This window comes from Cibotium barometz, chromosome 11 (genome assembly GCF_041138505.1).
Source record: "Cibotium barometz isolate CiBa-2024 chromosome 11, ASM4113850v1, whole genome shotgun sequence".
Taxonomy (NCBI): domain Eukaryota; kingdom Viridiplantae; phylum Streptophyta; class Polypodiopsida; order Cyatheales; family Cibotiaceae; genus Cibotium; species Cibotium barometz.
Window position 1 is genome coordinate 41,840,482 of NC_141056.1, and position 18,904 is coordinate 41,859,385.

General features: G+C 44.2%; 1 protein-coding gene across 1 annotated transcript in view; it reads left to right on the forward strand.

The window, feature by feature from the left end:
* The window catches only part of LOC147634180 (IMP-specific 5'-nucleotidase 1-like), a 116,619-nt gene extending 99,852 nt beyond the window's left edge, over positions 1 to 16,767 (forward strand). The window contains exons 6-8 of the mRNA XM_086805333.1: positions 14,357 to 14,374; positions 14,475 to 14,604; positions 16,121 to 16,767. Of these exons, the coding sequence (XP_086661459.1) occupies positions 14,357 to 14,374; positions 14,475 to 14,604; positions 16,121 to 16,211 (239 nt within the window). The 3' untranslated portion in view covers positions 16,212 to 16,767. The remainder of the gene's footprint in view (positions 1 to 14,356; positions 14,375 to 14,474; positions 14,605 to 16,120) is intronic.
* The last annotated feature ends 2,137 nt before the right edge of the window (positions 16,768 to 18,904 follow it).

Here is an 18,904-nt window from a genome sequence, read left to right on the forward strand (position 1 = left end):
CCTAGTGGTTGCAGTCGACTGTGCACGCAGAGACCGTCAGCTGACACACTCGTGCCTGCACCTCCGTGGTCCCCCGCCACGTGTAAGTACTTTTATTTCAGAAAATGAAAAATTAAATAAAGAAAAAAAAATACAAGCATTCTGGTGCAAGTTCAGCAACTTTTGGGGGTTTGCCAAATCACATTGAAGCGATTGGAGTGCATAAAAATTGGGGCTTTTCAGATTTGCATGTAATTGGGCATTATAGCTGTGATTTGTCGCATATATATACACATTGTGTGTAATTGGACAATTTGGTGCAGGTTTACACTTGCTTCAGTTTGCCTGCAAACTGAAGCACAGGACATTTGGTTGCTTGGTAGTGCACATTGGTGCTTGGTTTGCTTGGAGGTATATTTTGTTGACATGGCTCAAAATGCTACAGATGTATTTGGTGTGCTCACCTAAGAGGACAAGTTGGATGGATCTAACTACTCCCTCTGGAGTTTCATGATCCATAATTTGCTAGTAGCCAAAGTGCTTTGGGGCATTGTGTGTGGTGATGACACACGCCCACTTACCATACAGCTAGCCAGCCACACCTCAAAGGGGAGGTGCTCAAAGAGCTCCTGAAGTAGAACCTGCTCCCACACAAGAGCAGAAGAGATGGGACTCTAGGGATGCACAGGCCATGTCATTGATAGCCCTTTCAGTGAAAAGGACTATTATTCCGCACATTCGTTCTTACAAGACATTGAAGCTTGCATGGGGCACATTGGAAGCAATGTATCAGGTATGCAACGAGGCAAGAGTTGCCTACTTCTTGAAGAGGCAATTGGATCTTCTTTCTATGGATGAGGGTGATTTCATGGCAGATCATCTCACCAAAGTGAAAGATTTGCAGGAACAATTGCTCAACATTGATGAGGTTATCCCAGACAGACAGCCGGTCACCAACACTCTTCTTTACCACCTTCCTACTTGGGCTTTCACACCTCTCTCAACCTCTCTATGAGAGGAGGTGGTGATCCCATCACTTTTGAAGAGCTGGTGGGTTAACTCTTCCAAGAAGAGCTAACAAGAGCAAACTTATCGAGCAACCGTGGTAGAGACAAGGCATTTACAGCCAAGGATAAGGGTAAAGCAAAGCGCTTTAAGCATGGGGGACAACAGTCTAGCAAGGCTGGTCATGGACAGCCCTCTTTTGGTGGTGAAAAGTCTGACAAAGGGGATGCAAACAAGCCCAAAAAGAAGGACAAATGTCACTACTGCCATAAGCCTGGACACTACATTAGTGAATGTAGGAAGCGGATTGCAAAAGAGAAAAGGAAAGAAGCAGGCAATGCAGTAGCAGACTCTTGTGATGACAAAGCACAGCAATCAGCTAATGTAATTCAGGAAGAGTACACTTTTTTGGTCACATGCACTAGTGACACACCAAGTGCTTCAGACAATGATATGTCTTGCATTGCATCTGACAGACAGGATGTATCATGGTATTTTGATAGTGGTGCTTCGAGCCACATCACTTCATACAAAGATGTATTTCAGCACTTGGTTTATGCTTCAAATGGCCGCACTGTATCATGTGTAGATCATACCACATATCCAGTAAAGGGAATTGGCAATGTCGTACTTATTGCAACCAATGGTGCCAATATATGTATGAAAAATGTATTGTATGTTTCAGGCATAAAGAAAAATCTGCTCTCCGTCTCAGCCATAAACGACCAAGGTTTAAAGGTTGAATTTGAAGATGGGAAGTGTTTGGTAAAAGACTCATCAAAGAGTTATGAAATAGTCACTTCTGGAACACGATACATAGGCTTGTATAAGATGGACAGCTATGACAAGCGTACTTATGATGCAAATACAGTGGCTGCCCACACTCCTGCTATGCATGATTGTCAAATCCCCACGGATCCCCTCGTGATCGATCTTGGTTCGAAACTCGAATCCTGCAAACAAACGAACAACAAACAAGCATGGGGGTGCAGGCCTAACTCACCTCCCAACCATGACAGCCGTGGGCGAGCCCACAGTCTTGGCTGTCCCCACCAAGCCACGAGCTGAGCTAACTAGGTTGACGTACCGACCAATCTCCTCCTCGCGACGTCCCATACCGCCACGAAGCTGCCCTCGCGAGCCTCGAGATTGCTGCCGGCCTCGGCTGCATAAAGCAAGTGCACGTCTGCACTAGATCCAGGCTCCAAGACCATAGAGCTCTCACAAACTCGCGAGACTCTCTATATTGCAATAACTAACCTTGGCCACCCTTTTATAGGCTCTTGGCCGGTCATCGAGCGTCCACACTTGACCGCTCGCCCCGTCCATGCTTGGGTGCCCGCCCGTTAGTATATCCCTAACTCAGCTCGTCAATCAGCCTGCCTAGTTCCAAGCTTCCCCAAGCCTCGAAACTAGTCTTGCATGCGTATAGCACACGGTAGATACGCACTGTGCACATGACATACTCACTGTCAAATCCCCACGGATCCCCTCGTGATCGATCTTGGTTCGAAACTCGAATCCTGCAAACAAACGAACAACAAACAAGCATGGGGGTGCAGGCCTGACTCACCTCCCAACCATGACAGCCGTGGGCGAGCCCACAGTCTTGGCTGTCCCCACCGAGCCACGAGCTGAGCTAACTAGGTTGACGTACCGACCAATCTCCTCCTCGCGACGTCCCATACCGCCACGAAGCTGCCCTCGCGAGCCTCGAGATTGCTGCCGGCCTCGGCTGCATAAAGCAGGTGCACGTCTGCACTAGATCCAGGCTCCAAGACCATAGAGCTCTTACAAACTCGCGAGACTCTCTATATTGCAATAACTAACCTTGGCCACCCTTTTATAGGCTCTTGGCCGGTCATCGGGCATCCACACTTGGCCGCCCGCCCGTCCATGCTTGGGTGCCCGCCCGTTAGTATATCCCTAACTCAGCTCGTCAATCAGCTTGCCTAGTTCCAAGCTTTCCCAAGCCTCGAAACTAGTCTTGCATGCGTATAGCACACGGTAGATACGCACTGTGCACATGACAATGATGCAGAGCTATGGCATGCTCGTTTTGGGCATGTAAATTTTCGGAGTTTGATGCTTGCCCATGTACAGCTTTATAAAAGTAATACTACAAGCATACAGGACATGTTTGATGGACTATTACCCATTGCAATTAGGGGGGATTCAGATCAGGCAGCCCCTACACAAGAAAATCCTCATGTAGAACATGTGGAACAGCCAGCCATTCAGCCCCCTTATATGGAAGTCAGGGAAGAGCAAACAGCCATAGACACAGCCAAGTTAGTGCCAAGATGGTTGTTGAAAACTTTGCAAGAAAGCAAACTTGCAGCTCCACTCACAGGTAGAACAAGAGCTAGTTCCAGCCATGCGTTGAATATACATCGTGGGGAGTTTGCATTAGCCATGGGTGGTCTCTTTGATTCAGAGGAGCCTTCTTCTTATGAAGAAGCACATGAGAATGAGCATTGGGTGCAAGCTATGCAAGCTGAAATCTCTTCTATCATGAAGAACAATACTTGGGATCTTGTGGAATTGCCTAAAGGCAAGCATGTCATTGGAACAAAGTGGGTGTACAAAGTCAAAAGGAAGTCTGATGGTACTATTGACAGGTACAAAGCAAGACTTGTGGCTAAAGGCTACTCCAGAAAAAGGGAATAGATTATGAGGAGACTTTTGCTCCTACTTCGAGAATGACCACAATAAGATATTGCATTGGCTGCACATAAAGGATGGAAAGTGCATCAATTGGACATCAAAACTGCATTCTTAAATAGGGATTTACAAGAGGAAGTATATGTAAATCAGCCCATTAGTTTTGTAGTTCCTGGTGAGGAACATAAAGTATGCAGATTACACAATGCATTGTATGGGTTAAAGCAAGCTCCAAGAGCTTGGTATGATAAAATACATGCTCATCTAACCAGCCAAGGTTATGTGAATAGTCCAGCTGAAAGCACATTGTATGTGAAGAAAACCGGTGCCGATATTCTCATAGTCATCTTGTATGTAGATGACATGCTCATTACAGGTACTAGCAAAGCACAAATTTAAGATTTCAAAGTTGATTTGAAAGCTGAATTTGATATGTCAGATTTGGGGCCTTCACACTACTATCTCGGCATACAGTTTATGCATAGAGATGATGGCATTGTTATGCAGCAAACTAAGTACATAAAAAGTTTGCTAAAAAGGTTTCACATGGATGAATGTAAGCCCATTTCTACTCCAGTAGAACTAGGTGTATGGCTTACTATGCATGATATTGGAGAGCTTTTTGAGGCCGACATTTACAGCCAGGCAGTGGGATGTCTCATTTACTTGTGTAACACGAGGCCAGACATATCTTTTGGGGTGTCTTTGTTGAGCAAATTCATGCACAGCCCAGGTACAAAGCATTGGCAAGCAGTCAAACGTATTTTACCCTGGATCCTTGTTTGTTCTATCCCAGGGGGGCAGCTTGCAGCTTTCTGCATACAGTGATTCAGATTGGGCTGGTGATCATGATACCAGGCAATCCACCAGTGGGAATTGTTTTTTTCTTGGCAGTTCATGCATATCTTGGTTGAGTAAAAAGCAACCCACTGTTGCCACATCTACTTGTGAGACTGAGTACAGAGCAATCTTCACAGCTACAGTAGATTGTGTATGGTTGAGGAGATTATTGGCTGATCTTCGTGAGTGTCAACAGACACCCACCACCATTCTCACTGATAGCCAGAGTGCTATGGCCATGGCACGAAATCCAGTATTTCATGCACGTATCAAGCATACTGAGATTCATTATCACTATGTCAGAGAGAGGTTACATGCAGGAGAGATCAGTTTGTCTTACTGCCCTACACAGGATAATGTTGCAGATCTATCCACAAAGGCTTTACCTCGAGAAAAGTTTGAAGCTTTCCGCAAAGCTTTGGGCTTACTCTCATACAGAGAGTGATCTGCTACCTTGTATAGATTCACACTTCCACTACAGGGGGGATTTGTAGGCATATGCTCACTTATGGTAGTACTATGTGTGAACAGGGCTTAACCAAGGGTACTTTTTCCCATGTGGTTTTTCCCCTTGGATATCAAGTGTGAAAGGATACTCTACATATAATATTTTGTACTTCTATATTATATGGATGTGACACACATGCAAGGGTTGACTGGCATTTTGTGGCTACCACACTTTTGGCTCTCTCTCTCTCTCTCTCTCATTTCTATGTGAGCTTCTCCATCCTGCACCTAACTCTAATGTGCAGGTTTGTGTGTGTGAGTGTGTGAGTCCAACACCAACAGGGATTTACAGCCCTTATTGAAGATTAGATACTACCGGTTCAGGGAGGAGTCATTGTTGTTGCCATATGTTAATGAAGTGGCTGTCATGACCCTGTGAAAATGGAACAGCACAAGTGTGGGCATGGTGGTTGCTGAGCAAAATAAATATTAAATGATTCATATTTGGGGTGCCTGGACAAATGAGATGAGGTGTGGACATCTTCAAATGTGAAGGGGGACCAGAACATTAATATTGTTAATGTTTTATCCATGGGTGGCCCCTAGGCCTAAGTGGCCCCTAGGAAACTTTAATAAACATTAAAGTAAGGGGGCTAGATATTTTTGGAGGGAGGCAACTCCACTTTTGGAGTTACACGCCTCTCTCATCTCTCTCTCTTGCTTTTGGAGAGTCGTGCAAGAAACCTGCGTGGAGGAGAAGACTGTCGACTGGTTGCTGCTGTGTGTGTGAGAAAAACAGGCCGTACAGAGCTGTACGACTGCAGGTACAGGTTCAGGAGGCTGCAGCTCTATTGCAGGTTGGTTCAGGTGGCGCTTAACAAGGTACCGTACAGCAGGTACTGGCGGCGGCTGTTGCAGGCGCAAGACTGTGCAAGCTAGTACAGTCAGGTACAGTAGGCAGAGATTGTACGGACAGCAAGTACATTCCGTACTTTTGATTGCAGTACGACTGCAAGAACAGGGTTGCTGCGCACAAGCTAGTACAGGCGATGGAATCTGCAGGTACAGAAATGGTACGGACAGGTACAGTAGGCTGACCTGTACGGACAGGTACCGGCTTTCGTACTGTTGTCCTGAACAAACTGCAGGTGGTGCATCTCCCGCTGTAGCAGTTGCAGGTAGTGCTTTACGAGAGCTTAGTTGGTGCATCAGTTAAGTGGTTGCAAGAAGGCAAGTACAGATTGGTATGATTGGCCTCACGAGTGCAGAACCACGTGCTGATTTTGTAAGCTCTGAACTTGTCCATCTTTCTTTCTTTCCATTGGCTTATGTCTGCTACAGAGTTGTGTTATCTGGCCCCTTGTGAGAGGAGGGGTATGGCAGATTGAAAGGGTGGAAACGGAGATTGGACAGTGGATGTATGTTTGTGCTGAGTTGTGGAACCATGTTCATGGGATATACCAGATGTGTGCTCAAGGCTGCCCGGCTGAATTGTCTTGGTTGATCAGAGGGAAGCACAGAGTGTTGCTTTTGTGGGACACAGATCTGTGTGTGAATCCTCTGTGCTAAGAGGTCTTGTGGGCTGCCAGATTGGACATACAGGTGTATTCCCCTGGCTGGCTTTGTTGTACTCAGCTTTACATCTTTTTTGAATTTGAATAAAGAAATACCGAAAGGGGCGCCAAGCTTTGGGGCCAACAAGTGTCGTTCTCATTTCAGTTTTGGGGCACTCTAGCTCCAGTTAATTTTGTTTCTTATTTGGACTACAAGTGGAAGGGTGACTGCTAGTCTACCGCACTTTGGTTTCTACCAGAGGCCGGTTTCAAGGTTCCGTTGCCAGGACCCATCATCAACTTTCTTAAGGGGGTGAGCTCGTGGTTGACTCGAGGAAAGTCATCGCTGAAAAATTCAGCAACATGTCTGATACAGAAGACGAATATTTTTATCAAGAAGAGGAAGAGCAAGAGACCTCTCCTGAGAGAAATGAATCTGAGGATAATCTTGCACGAGAACAGGCTGCAGATGATGAGCAATATGAGGATGTAACACAGCCAGAAGATATGCCTAGTAAAGAGGAAGATGATGCTCAGTTTAAAAATCGTTTGGCCGGTGTTATGGATGTGTTTATGCAGCTCACACAAAGTGAGAAGTTTGCTGAATTTATGAGATCCCGTTCTGAGCCTGAAAAGAAGAAGAAGGAGGTGCGTTCTAAGAACCTTCCTCAGGGTCATAGTGCTGCCTTCCCACAGGATCCATCTTTTGGACAGTTTCCGAACATGCAACATGCTTTTGGTGCAAATTCACAGAGTTCCTTTTTCGGACAGCCATCTGTTTCTCAGCAGACTATGCATCCAGGTTATTTTGGTGGTGGCTCTGTGTTCCAATCCATGACTGGGGGTTATCCTCAGGGAGGCATGGGTATGCCAAGGACTTTTGGAGTAAATTTTCAGCCTGGTATGCAGGGGAATATGTATGGTGGTATGCAGTCCGGAATGCAAGGAAACATGTTTGGGGGCATGCAACCTGGAATGCAAGCAAATATGTATGGGGGCATGCAGCCCGGTATGCATAATGGTATGTTTGGAAACATGGCTGGAATGTATGGCATGCCAGATGTGGGAATTGGTAATGCTGACCCTATGATGGGCATGAATGCTGGGGGTAGCAATCTTGTGAAGCCACTTCCTTACGATAATCTTGTGAAGCCACTTCCTTACGATAATCTAACGCCTATGGGTAAGGCGAAGGATTATAAGGAAGGGGGAGCTGCTGTGAAATTTGATACATTCGGTGGGGCCAAAGATAAGTTAAAAGCACTTACCTTTTTACAGCAGTTTGATGCTGCTTTTTCTGGTGGTAATTACACGGAGTCCTCTAAGGTGAGAAAAGCTGCGACTTTTCTCAAAGGCAATGCATTGCAGTGGTGGTCTACTCTTCTTTTGCAGGGCATAGCACCATCTACCTGGGTACAGTTTAAACAAGTGTTCTCCTCCGTATGACTCACATCTACTTTTGAGGTGGATGTAATGACAGCATGACACAAGTTGGATGCATCAAAGTGTGACAATCTTGAGGATTATAACAAGAAGTTTTGGGAAGCTTTACTCCCAGTTACTTCTTACCGTGCAGTGCCTTTGTCTGAGCAGGTAGAGAAGTATTGTTGTAGGTTGCCCAAGGAAGTGCGTGACTATTGCATCAAGACTCGAGTAACAAACATGTCACAGATGATAGAGAATGCTATGACAGCTAATGCGTTACTCACTGGAGTCTCATCTGGATTTAAAGGCAGTAAGAACTCGAGCAAGAAATTTGAAAAGACAGGGCATGCTTCGCGTGATGCAAAAGGATCTACAGAGACGCAGTATAAGAAGTCGCCAATGCCCAAGAGAACTCTTGAGGAGAGACAGGCTTTGAGGGATGCTCGGAAATGTTTCTACTGTACAGAAGAGGGACATGTGTCTTTTAATTGTCCTAAGAGAAAGTCCCAAAAGGACTTTGACACCAAAGGAGAGCCCAAGTCAAAGAAACCAAAACCTTCTGCAGGTTCCTGATCTTGTTAGGGAACAGCCAGGTGGTGAAGAGACTGAGTTGTGCAGGGCATGGGGCAAAGTGAGAGATCAAAATGCCTTGATATTCTTTGACACAGGTGCTAGAGCCAACTTTATTTCACCGGATTTGGCTGGCCGATTGGGGATTCGTGTAGAGGAGATGGAGCCTTTATATGAGGCTAACATGGCTTGTCTTGGGTATGCAGAACCCGTCACTCCTATTATTGGGAAGCTCAGGCTTCATTTGCAAGGGTATGTGGACAGCGAAGAGTTTTTCATCATGCCACTTGATGGATGTGATGTTTTGTTGGGAATGCCATGGTGCCACAGAGTACATGCGGTGGTGGATACATACAATAGGAAAATCACTTTGACTCATAGAGGGAAAGAACATGTTTTGGATGTAAAACTTAAAGGGGAATCTGTTCCTATTGTATCAGCTTCGGCAATTTCATCAGTAATGAAAAAGCATCTTTCCGCGTACTTGATTTATGTAAAGGATGCAAAAGATGATGAGTCGATAAGGACAGGACTGATTTCTTATGTGGGTTCCAAGATTGTTTTTCCGAGTCATTGCCAGGAGAACATCCTCCGGAAAGGCCAGAAGATCATGCCATTGATCTAATTCTTGGTAGTACTCCACCAAATAGACCGCCGTACCATGTTAGTGCAGCCCAACAAGAAGAAATTATGAGTCAGGTACAGGAGCTGTTGAATAAAGGGTTGATACAGCCTAGCTCATCACCCTTTTGCTCACCTGTACTCTTAGTGCAAAAGAAAGATGGTTCTTGGCACATGTGTATTGATTACAGGGCGCTGAACAAGAATACCATCAAGAATCGATTCCCCATTCCAAGGATCGATGACATTTTGGACCGCTTACAGGGCTCCACAGTCTTTAGTCGGATTGACTTGAAAAGCGGGTATCATCAGATACGTATTAGACCCGAGGATGTGCATAAAACAGCATTTCGAACCACGTTTGGGTTATATGAGTTCTTGGTTATGCCCTTTGGATTGACAAATGCAACTGCCACATTTAACAGAATGATGGACAGGATTTTGCGGCCTCATAGAGCATTTGTGGGCACATTCTTTGATGATATGATTGTGCATTCACAAACTGAGGAGGAGCATAGAAGGCATTTGGCCATTGTGTTTGCAGAACTCCGGAACCATAGGCTGGTTATTAATGGCAAGAAGAGTGAGTTCTTCTTGCAAGAGATACACTTCTTGGGGCATATTGTGTCTAAGCATGGCGTTCGTATGGATCCATCAAAGGTGGAAGCAATTCTTAATTGGCCAGATTTGAGGACCGTGCATGATGTACGCAGCTTTTTGGGATTGTGTTCCTATTACAGGCGGTACATACGGTATTTTGCTGAAATTACTTCGCCCCTTCATGCCTTAACAAAGAAGGCAACTCCGTTTAGATGGGCTGATCAAGAAATTACAGCCTTTAAAAAGCTTAAAGAAAAGCTTACTTCGGATCCAATATTGGTATTACTGGACCTCCGAAAGGCTTTTGTTGTCCAATGTGATGCATGTGGAAACAGCATTGGGGCAGTTCTCATGCAGGAAGAACATGTGATAGCCTATGAGAGTCGAATATTGCAAGATACCGAGAAGCATTTACCGGTTTATGAGAAAGAGATGTTGGCTGTAATTCATGCTCTTTCTACATGGAAACACTATTTGCTTGGGGCTGATTTCACTGTGCAGACAGATCATCAGACCTTGCGCTATTTCCTCACGCAAACTAAGCTTTTAGAGAAGCATATGCGATGGGCAAACTTTTTGTCTATGTTTCACTTCCAGATTGTGCATGTGGAAGGCAAAAAGAATGTTGTGGCAGATACTTTGTCACGCAAGCCACAGGTATCAGCAGTTTCACTTGCTTATCATCATGAGCTTGATGAAATGAAAGAGCAGTATGCCCATGATGAGGACTTTGAAAGGTTGTATGATCAGATATCTGAGGGTCAGCGGCATGAGCACTATACTCTCAGAGATGGGTTTTTGTTGATGCATGGTAGACTGTGTGTTACCAAGCAATTGCGCCTCAAGGTTATGATTGAAAGTCATGCTCCACCGTATGCAGGACATAGAGGAATTGATGCCACAGTAAAAGCAGTGGAGACTTTCTTTTATTGGCCAACCTTGAGAAGAGATGTTGATGCCTTTGTTAGGCAATGCATCGTATGTCAGAAGGTAAAGTTTGACCGTCAAAAGACACCAAGGTTACTTCAGCCTTTACCTATTCCAGATAGACCTTGGGAGAGCATTGCCATGGATTTTATATTTGATCTTCCACGTACACAAACGGGGAATGATGGCATTTGGACTATCATATGCAGGTTCAGTAAGCAGGCTCATTTCATTCCCGTGCGTAAGACGATCAAAGTTGATCATATGGTGAAGTTGTTCATGGCAAACATCTTCAAGTATCATGGCTTGCCTACGTCTATCATTAGTGACCGTGATCCACGGATGACGAGTTTATTCTGGAGAGGGTTGTTTGACAACATGGGTACAACTCTTAAGTTTTCATCTTCATTTCATCCACAAACAGATGGTCAATCGGAAGAGGCTAATTCTACAGTGTTAAATCTTCTTAAGTGTTATGTGTCAACAATGGGAAAAGTATCTTCCTTTGGTGGAGTTTGCATATAACAACATTGTCCATACCTCGACGGGCAAGGCGCCTTTTTGAGATTGTGGAAGGGGGGAAGAAGGTACCACCCATTTTGCACACGAAGGATAAGATTTTTGAGGCTGATCAGTATGTGGAGAGTATGGATGAAGCTTATCGGAGAGTTAAGTTGGCACTCCAGAAAACTCAGCAAAAGCAAAAGAAAGCAGCAGACCGTCACAGACGTGCTTTAGAGTTTGCATTGGGTGATTGGGTTCTTTTGCTATTTGAAAAGGCTAGGCTCAAGAAGATGAAGGGTAAAGAGCGCTTATTCCCTAAGTTGAGCATGCACTATTATGGGCCTTTTCAAGTATTGGAAAAGATTGGTGAGGTGGCCTATAGCTTGAAGCTACCAGATCACTGGAGGATTCACAATGCTTTTTACGTGAGTCTCCTTAGACCTTTCTATGGGGATGTGCCTGAGGATGTATCAGATGAGGCTCAGCCGGAAGTTGAGGAACTTGATGAGGTTCTTATTCCAGAGCAGATACTGGCACATAAGGAAAGAAAGGTACGAGGTAAAGTTTCCCGTCGCTATCTTGTGAAGTTCAAGAACTATTCACCGATGGATGCGAAGTGGATGGAGGAAGGTGACTTAACAGATTCACCTCAGGTTTTGCAGCTTTATCTCGATGCCTTTGAGTTGGAGCCGACTCTTGTTATGGCTTATTCAGGTTCAGCAGAGCATGGGTCTGGAGCATTGCCTGATGCTCAAGAGGGGGGTTGCACCTCCACTCCCTTGATTCAGACAGGCTCAGATGACATCTAGAGATCGCTTGGTGCAGTTTTTGTCTCACCCGAAGGTACTGATGGCTGACAGTACATCTGTTTATGGGACTTCTATGATATATGTGTACTAGTCACATTGGATGTTGTGGTTGTGTATGGTTCACAGTGGTATACAACTTGGACTACTACTACGCCATTGGTTTGCAGTGAATGTTGTTACATGTGCATGGCTTAGAGAGATTGGGACGCTGATCTTGCCATATTGTATATTTCACTTTGGATATTTTGTTGTATCACCAGATTGCAATCGAGGACGCTTGCCATTTTTCAAGAGGGGGGTATGTCATGACCCTGTGAAAATGGAACAGCACAAGTGTGGGCATGTGGTTGCTGAGCAAAATAAATATTAAATGATTCATATTTGGGGTGCCCGGACAAATGAGATGAGGTGTGGACATCTTCAAATGTGAAGGGGGACCAGAACATTAATATTGTTAATGTTTTATCCATGGGTGGCCCCTAGGCCTAAGTGGCCCCTAGGAAACTTTAATAAACATTAAAGTAAGGGGCCTAGATATTTTTGGAGGGAAGCAACTCCACTTTTGGAGTTACACGCCTCTCTCATCTCTCTCTCTCTCTTGCTTTTGGAGAGTCGTGCAAGAAACCTGCGTGGAGGAGAAGACTGTCGACTGGTTGCTGCTGTGTGTGAGAAAAACAGGCCGTACAGAGCTGTACGACTGCAGGTACAGGTTCAGGAGGCTGCAGCTCTATTGCAGGTTGGTTCAGGTGGCGCTGACAGGGTACCGTACAGCAGGTACTGGCGGCGGCTGTTGCAGGCGCAAGACTGTGCAAGCTAGTACAGTTGGGTACAACAGGCAAAGACTGTACGGACAGCAAGTACGGTCCGTACTTTTGACTGCAGTACGACTGCAAGTACAGGGTTGCTGCGCACAAGCTAGTACAGGCGATGGAATCTGCAGGTACAGAAATAGTACGGACAGGTACAGTAGGCTGACCTGTACGGACAAGTACCGGCTTCCGTACTGTTCAGTCCTGAACAGACTGCAGGTGTTGCATCTCCCGTTGTAGCAGTTGTTGCAGGCAGTGCTTTACGAGAGCTTAGTTGGTGCATCAGTTAAGTGGTTGCGTAGAGATTGGTACGATTGGCCTCACGAGTGCAGAACCACGTGCTGATTTGGTAAGCTCTGAACTTGTCCATCTTTCTTTCTTTCCATTGGCTTATGTCTGCTGCAGAGTTGTGTTATCTGGCCCCTTGTGAGAGGAGGGGTATGGCAGATTGAAAGGGTGGAAACGGAGATTGGACAGTGATGTATGTTTGTGCTGAGTTGTGGAACCATGTTCATGGGATATACCAGATGTGTGCTCAAGGCTGCCCGGCTGAATTGTCTTGGTTGATCAGAGGGAAGCACAGAGTGTTGCTTTTGTGGGACACAGATCTGTGTGTGAATCCTCTGTGCTAAGAGGTCTTGTGGGCTGCCAGATTGGACATACAGGTGTATTCCCCTAGCTGGCTTTGTTGTACTCAGCTTTACATCTTTTTGAATTTGAATAAAGAAATATCGAAAGGGGCGCCAAGCTTTGGGGCCAACAGGTGTCGTTCTCATTTCAGTTTTGGGACACTCTTGCTCCAGTTAATTTTGTTTCTTATTTGGACTACAAGTGGAAGGGTGACTGCTAGTCTACCGCACTTTGGTTTCTACCAGAGGCCGGTTTCAGTGGCCGTGTATTTATAATTTTTTTTTAAAAAAACGGGAAAAAAGTGGCCGTGTAGCTGAGCTCAAGTGTAGTCTTAGTGAGGAAGAGTTAGACACACCTCACCCATCCTAGTGATTTGTGTGAGCAGAGGATTGATTCTCCAGCTCACAGGCATTTGGTGGATTGAAGCAGACAAAGATAGTTGACAAAGATAAAGGTGGGCACAATGAGTCAGTTTGCAGGCAGGCTGCTGCACAATGGGCGTGGCTGGGCAGTGGATATGCCTACGGACCTGCTAGCTCACCAACCTACTGGCCCATCAACCTAGTGACCTATTGACCTACCACATGTAACGGTCATCTATCGATAAGTATAGATGGGTTGGCGTATGTTTTTTATATGAACCTACAAACTTTAGAAAGTTAGGCGAATCTTTGAAATTTTCCATCTTATATGGTAGTATATAGTGTAGTCACTTGAGCTTGGAGCCTGCAGCAGAGAACAAAGAAAGGATCCTGCAGAGTGTCGGCTCTTAGCTAGAGTGCAGCATCGTTCAAAGTTCAGTTTGAGCTTAGTCACTACAAGATCTGTTTATGATATTTATGTGAGCATTATACACACAATGGGTGAAGGATTTTCTGTGTTGGAGTAAATTATGTGAGACTTCAAACATCTATTATCATAATGGCAATTGTAAACTTAAAATCTGATCGATGGTTATGTCCTTCTTTTGCAGATGTGTTCGTGGATGTGGGTAAGCCATCTAAGCTTCCAAGGACTATCTCCTCGCATGTGAATGTTTTTCTTGTTGACATGCATCTGAATAATCAAGCAAGAATTCATTTGTTCTTCAGGAAATAAGTCCATTGGAATGGGTGCATTGATGAACTACCTGAAGAAGCAGCCGTGTGAGACGCTTCATGTAGGAGATCGATTTACTGTTAGCGGAAATGATTCTGCAGCAAGATCGAAGTGTCCTATTCTGTAAGTGAACAAAACTTCCATTAAGGAAAGCCTTTTTAAGTGCTTTTGGAAATCATTCTTGCTGCATTCCTGGTTTTAATCTATCTTGCAAAGCCGAATGTCCTTACATTCATGACATGTGGCTCATATGTTCCTGGGCATGGAAAGCTTTGAAACCAAGAAAACAAAAAAGAGGGGGGGTTTATATGCTGTGTTAATGCATCTTTGAAGGTTATGATGCACCTTTTTGGGGGCCTCATCCTGATCAAAGGGATTCGAGTAAGACTCAAATTCTACAAATTATGATGTTTTTTAGGGTGACTAGGAGCCATAGTCATAGGAAACGGCCGTTTCAGTCCCTAGAAACACGTTTCTCTGTTTAAGTCCATGCAAGCTGTCACTGAGTGCCCAGCTGCACAACCTCGCATTGTGAGAATCCTGTGTCTGTTCACTTGGGATTGCCTAATCACCCACTTTATCACTTGGGGTGATGTTGTTTGGGCGATGGAGGCAGACCTCACCACCTGCTACAAGGAGAACCACACATGCCTAGTACTCTATCTAGAGTATCCATGGATCACAATCGTTGAGGCAAGACAGGTACATAGTTGCATGAAAAGGAAATCATGACCGCTGATCTATGCAGCACCGGTTACAGCCTGAAACAGAAAGGACAAAAAATGCCTACTACAATATAGTTATACATGAGAGGTGAATGTAAGACTCCTCCCGAAGGATCACCTAACACACAAGCTAAATGCACATGGTTAGAACAACATAGAATTGTGGAGGTAAACTCACGTAGGTTCCATCTGGAATCGCCCCCGAGCTAGGGGCTAAGGTTCCACTCCCCAAAGGCCAAGCCACTCGACTTTTGCGTCCCATACCACCAGAGCCTGTCCTAAGGCACCCTTGGCAAGACTACTTGTGAACCGCCACGTCCATGGCAGGAGTAGAGCTATTGTGGTCCAGCATAGACCAATTGTCAAGTATAACAACTATCCAGTCATAAATAGCCAATAACCGTGGATTATCAATAATAATGAACCCTAGCCAGCTGTAACCTGCCTGCAACCTAACTCCGAGGATCAGTGTTAGGTAAGTACTGTTCTCTCCTATTGCTGCTGCTGGCTTTATGGTACTCTACTCCGCTCAATGTTTGGGGGTTGCTGTTCATGCTGTTGGGGTGGTGCTTGGTTCAAGGCATGTTGGTAGATATAGGCATCCAAATAGAGGTGAGTTTTCAGAGCGTATGATGCAAATAGTCATGGCATTCTAATGCCCTTGTACCATTGCTCATGTCCACAACATAAAATAGAAAAAACAAGTTTGACATGCAGATTTCCTTTTCCCCCCCTGTTTTTTTTTTTAACTGATTGTCTGTCAAGTATAATGTTTTACAGCTGGTCATATGTAATTGCAGGTCGTTTTTAATGTATTCTGTATGCAATGCATGCTTGTGGCTACATATGCATGTGGATCTGATGAGTTTCAAGGTTTCAAGGAACTTCTGACATTTTGTAAATTGGCTGGGCAGGTGGGTTGCAAATCCAGAAGAGACTTCATTTTACACTCGAATGCTGTTGTGTGATATACGTCTTGCTCGGCTTACTCCATATATCGAGTGACATTAATGCTTTCAGATGCACCTATTCTTTTGAGAGGGCCTGGAGTTGGGGGTTTATAACTTTTGGACAGCTCCAGAAAAGTGAAGGAAATTATCTTTGGCAACACAATACCAACAAAGTCTCCCCCACCCATCAAAAATTCAAGCAATGCTCATTGGTATTATGATGTGTTGTGGCACAATACCAGCAAAGTCTCCCCCATCAAAAAGTTGAGCAGTGTTCAAGGGGCTGCTTCATTATGTTATTGTATGTTCCCTCTCTATCCGAAACAAGTCCTAGCTTCACCCCAGGGTGGCTTCTATGAGCTTAGTGGTGAGAATTTGGCTCTCTCTCTCTCTCTCTCTCTCTCTCTCTCTCTCTCTCTCTCAAAACATCACATAAAATGGTTTAGCATTGTGAAATTGTGTGGGATCAATGTGCACAACAAAACAGAGTATGAAACAAAATCCTCTTTTCTGTTGAAAGCATAGGGTACGTCTATTAAAGTCTGGGGGGGTTATTGGTGTTCTACTTAGCACAACCTAGTTCAAGAGGCATAAGGTTTTCTATCTTCAAATGTTTTGATTCGTTCTTGCCAAAAAAAAAAAACTGCATGGAGGATTGAACCTTATTGTCCTGAATATCAAGTCTTTCAAGTTAATGAGTTGGAGAGCATGTATATTACTACTTGGTGAGAAACTTTCTGTTTTAGGAGGGGCGGTCAGGTAAAGGCAGGTTTGGATTAGCTTAGAACTTGTTAAAATGTTGAGAAATATGCTTCCAATTGATGGGAGAAGAAAACGATACCTCCAAAATTCAAGATTCAGTTGTATGAAGATTGAAGTACAGAAAAATACTTGTTTAGAGGTTACATATTCTTCAAGTCCCTGGATTAGGTAGAGGGGGTTCGAACAAAGCATTATTTGCAAAGCTTGTGCTATGGTGGATTTAATGGTAGAAATGATTTAAAATTATTGGTAGGGAAGTCATGTTACTAGAATGGCAAGCTAGGATGCACCGATTACACCAACAAAGAAGCGTTGGTCTATGTAGTAGCAAATGAGACCAAAGACATGACAACTGTAGCAATAGCTCGCAAGCTATGGTGTGGTGGTTAGGCACATGCCTGGTGGGCGAGCTAGCACTAAATCTGCAACCGCACGTGCAGCAAAGAGCAGCCTAGTGCAGTTGGTTGCCACCTGCGCGGGCTGCAGTGACATCATCTTTACCATGCTCAACGCTCACTCAATGTTTGGAGAGTATACTGTTAACACAATGTCTCAATCCCCTCGTAAAACCACCTAAAGCTGCACTGGAAGAGCCCGAAGCCAATCATGCCATTGCTTACACAAGTGCACTGAGTTTAGCGAAGAGATGTATGTCTATGCCCGTTTACATTACACCCTCAGATCATCAAAAACACATAGGTAGATGGTGCACACACATTTATTGAGCGAAGCTTGGAAGACGGCAATTGCAAATAATAGTCGGGCACTTTAGCGAGTAGAAGTCATATTACTAAAAAGCTTAGAAGCCGGGACTTGCAAGAATTGCTTGATTCACCAGACTTTAGTCTGAAGAATCTTTAACTCCACATCACACAATTGGGCATTCGAAAGACTTTGCTAATACTTGGAGACTAAGGCTTATATATCTTCCCAAGCTTCTAAGATTGATCTTCTCATTTGTTTCATGAATGTAACTGTAAGCCATGAACTCATTATTTGTGTTACTTGGAGATCTACCCACATGCTTGTTAATGTGGGCTATTGAAGAAGACTAAATTCCATACGATCCAAATCACCTACCTAAGGATCAACATTGGTTGTCGCTTCAGATTGTCTTATTGCTGATTTTTTTATGTTCCAGGCTCTCTTAGATTGATAACTTACTCTGAACTAGCTCAAATATTTTGGATGTTGAGAACATGGCATAATTTGCTTGAGAGACCCTCATGAGTATTAAAGAGATCTTGCCCTTGTAAGAAGAAGAACGTGAGAAACGAAGTGGAATGCAAGAAGCACAAGAGTAGGAAATGCAAGAACCATGATAAGCAATTCACCGAGCTTAAGATCTCCTTCCAAGAATCAAGGGATCTTATGGCCATAGGAGAGCGAGGAAGCTTGCAAGACACTCTCCACGAATTAGAGTCCTTAGAATCTACCAAGCCTTTTGGGTTGTTGCTCTTGTAGAAAAATTTTAAAGAGTAGTGATATTATGAACTTGCATGTGAGATTCGCTCTTGAGAAGTTGAGGTGCATCAGCACATTATCCAGCTCACTAAAATTGAAGACTATCTTAATGTAAGAGAAGATGTTGGTGTTGCTTCATCGTATGTTAGCTTGGCTATTGATCGCATACTTTCCATAGTTCCCACTAGTTTTTTGACAATTCTCTTTTGGTCAAGCACTCTAATTTGCCTCTGATTGGGTAATGCCTTCTTATATATACATTCCTCTTTTTAACCCGCTATCCCACATCCCTTGTAGAACTACAATAATTTTGCCTAGCATCATGAACATCAGGCTTCCACATAAAGTAAGGATAATATTGCATGATAACTATCATTATGAGAAGAATCAAATTGTTAAGAAGCAAGCTAAAAAAGATGTAGAATGCCATGTAGAGCTCAACATTATCTATGAACAAGTTTAAAATGAGAAAGGCAACAAGTATTCTAGTGAACAAATTGGGAGACTATTATGAGAGTGATG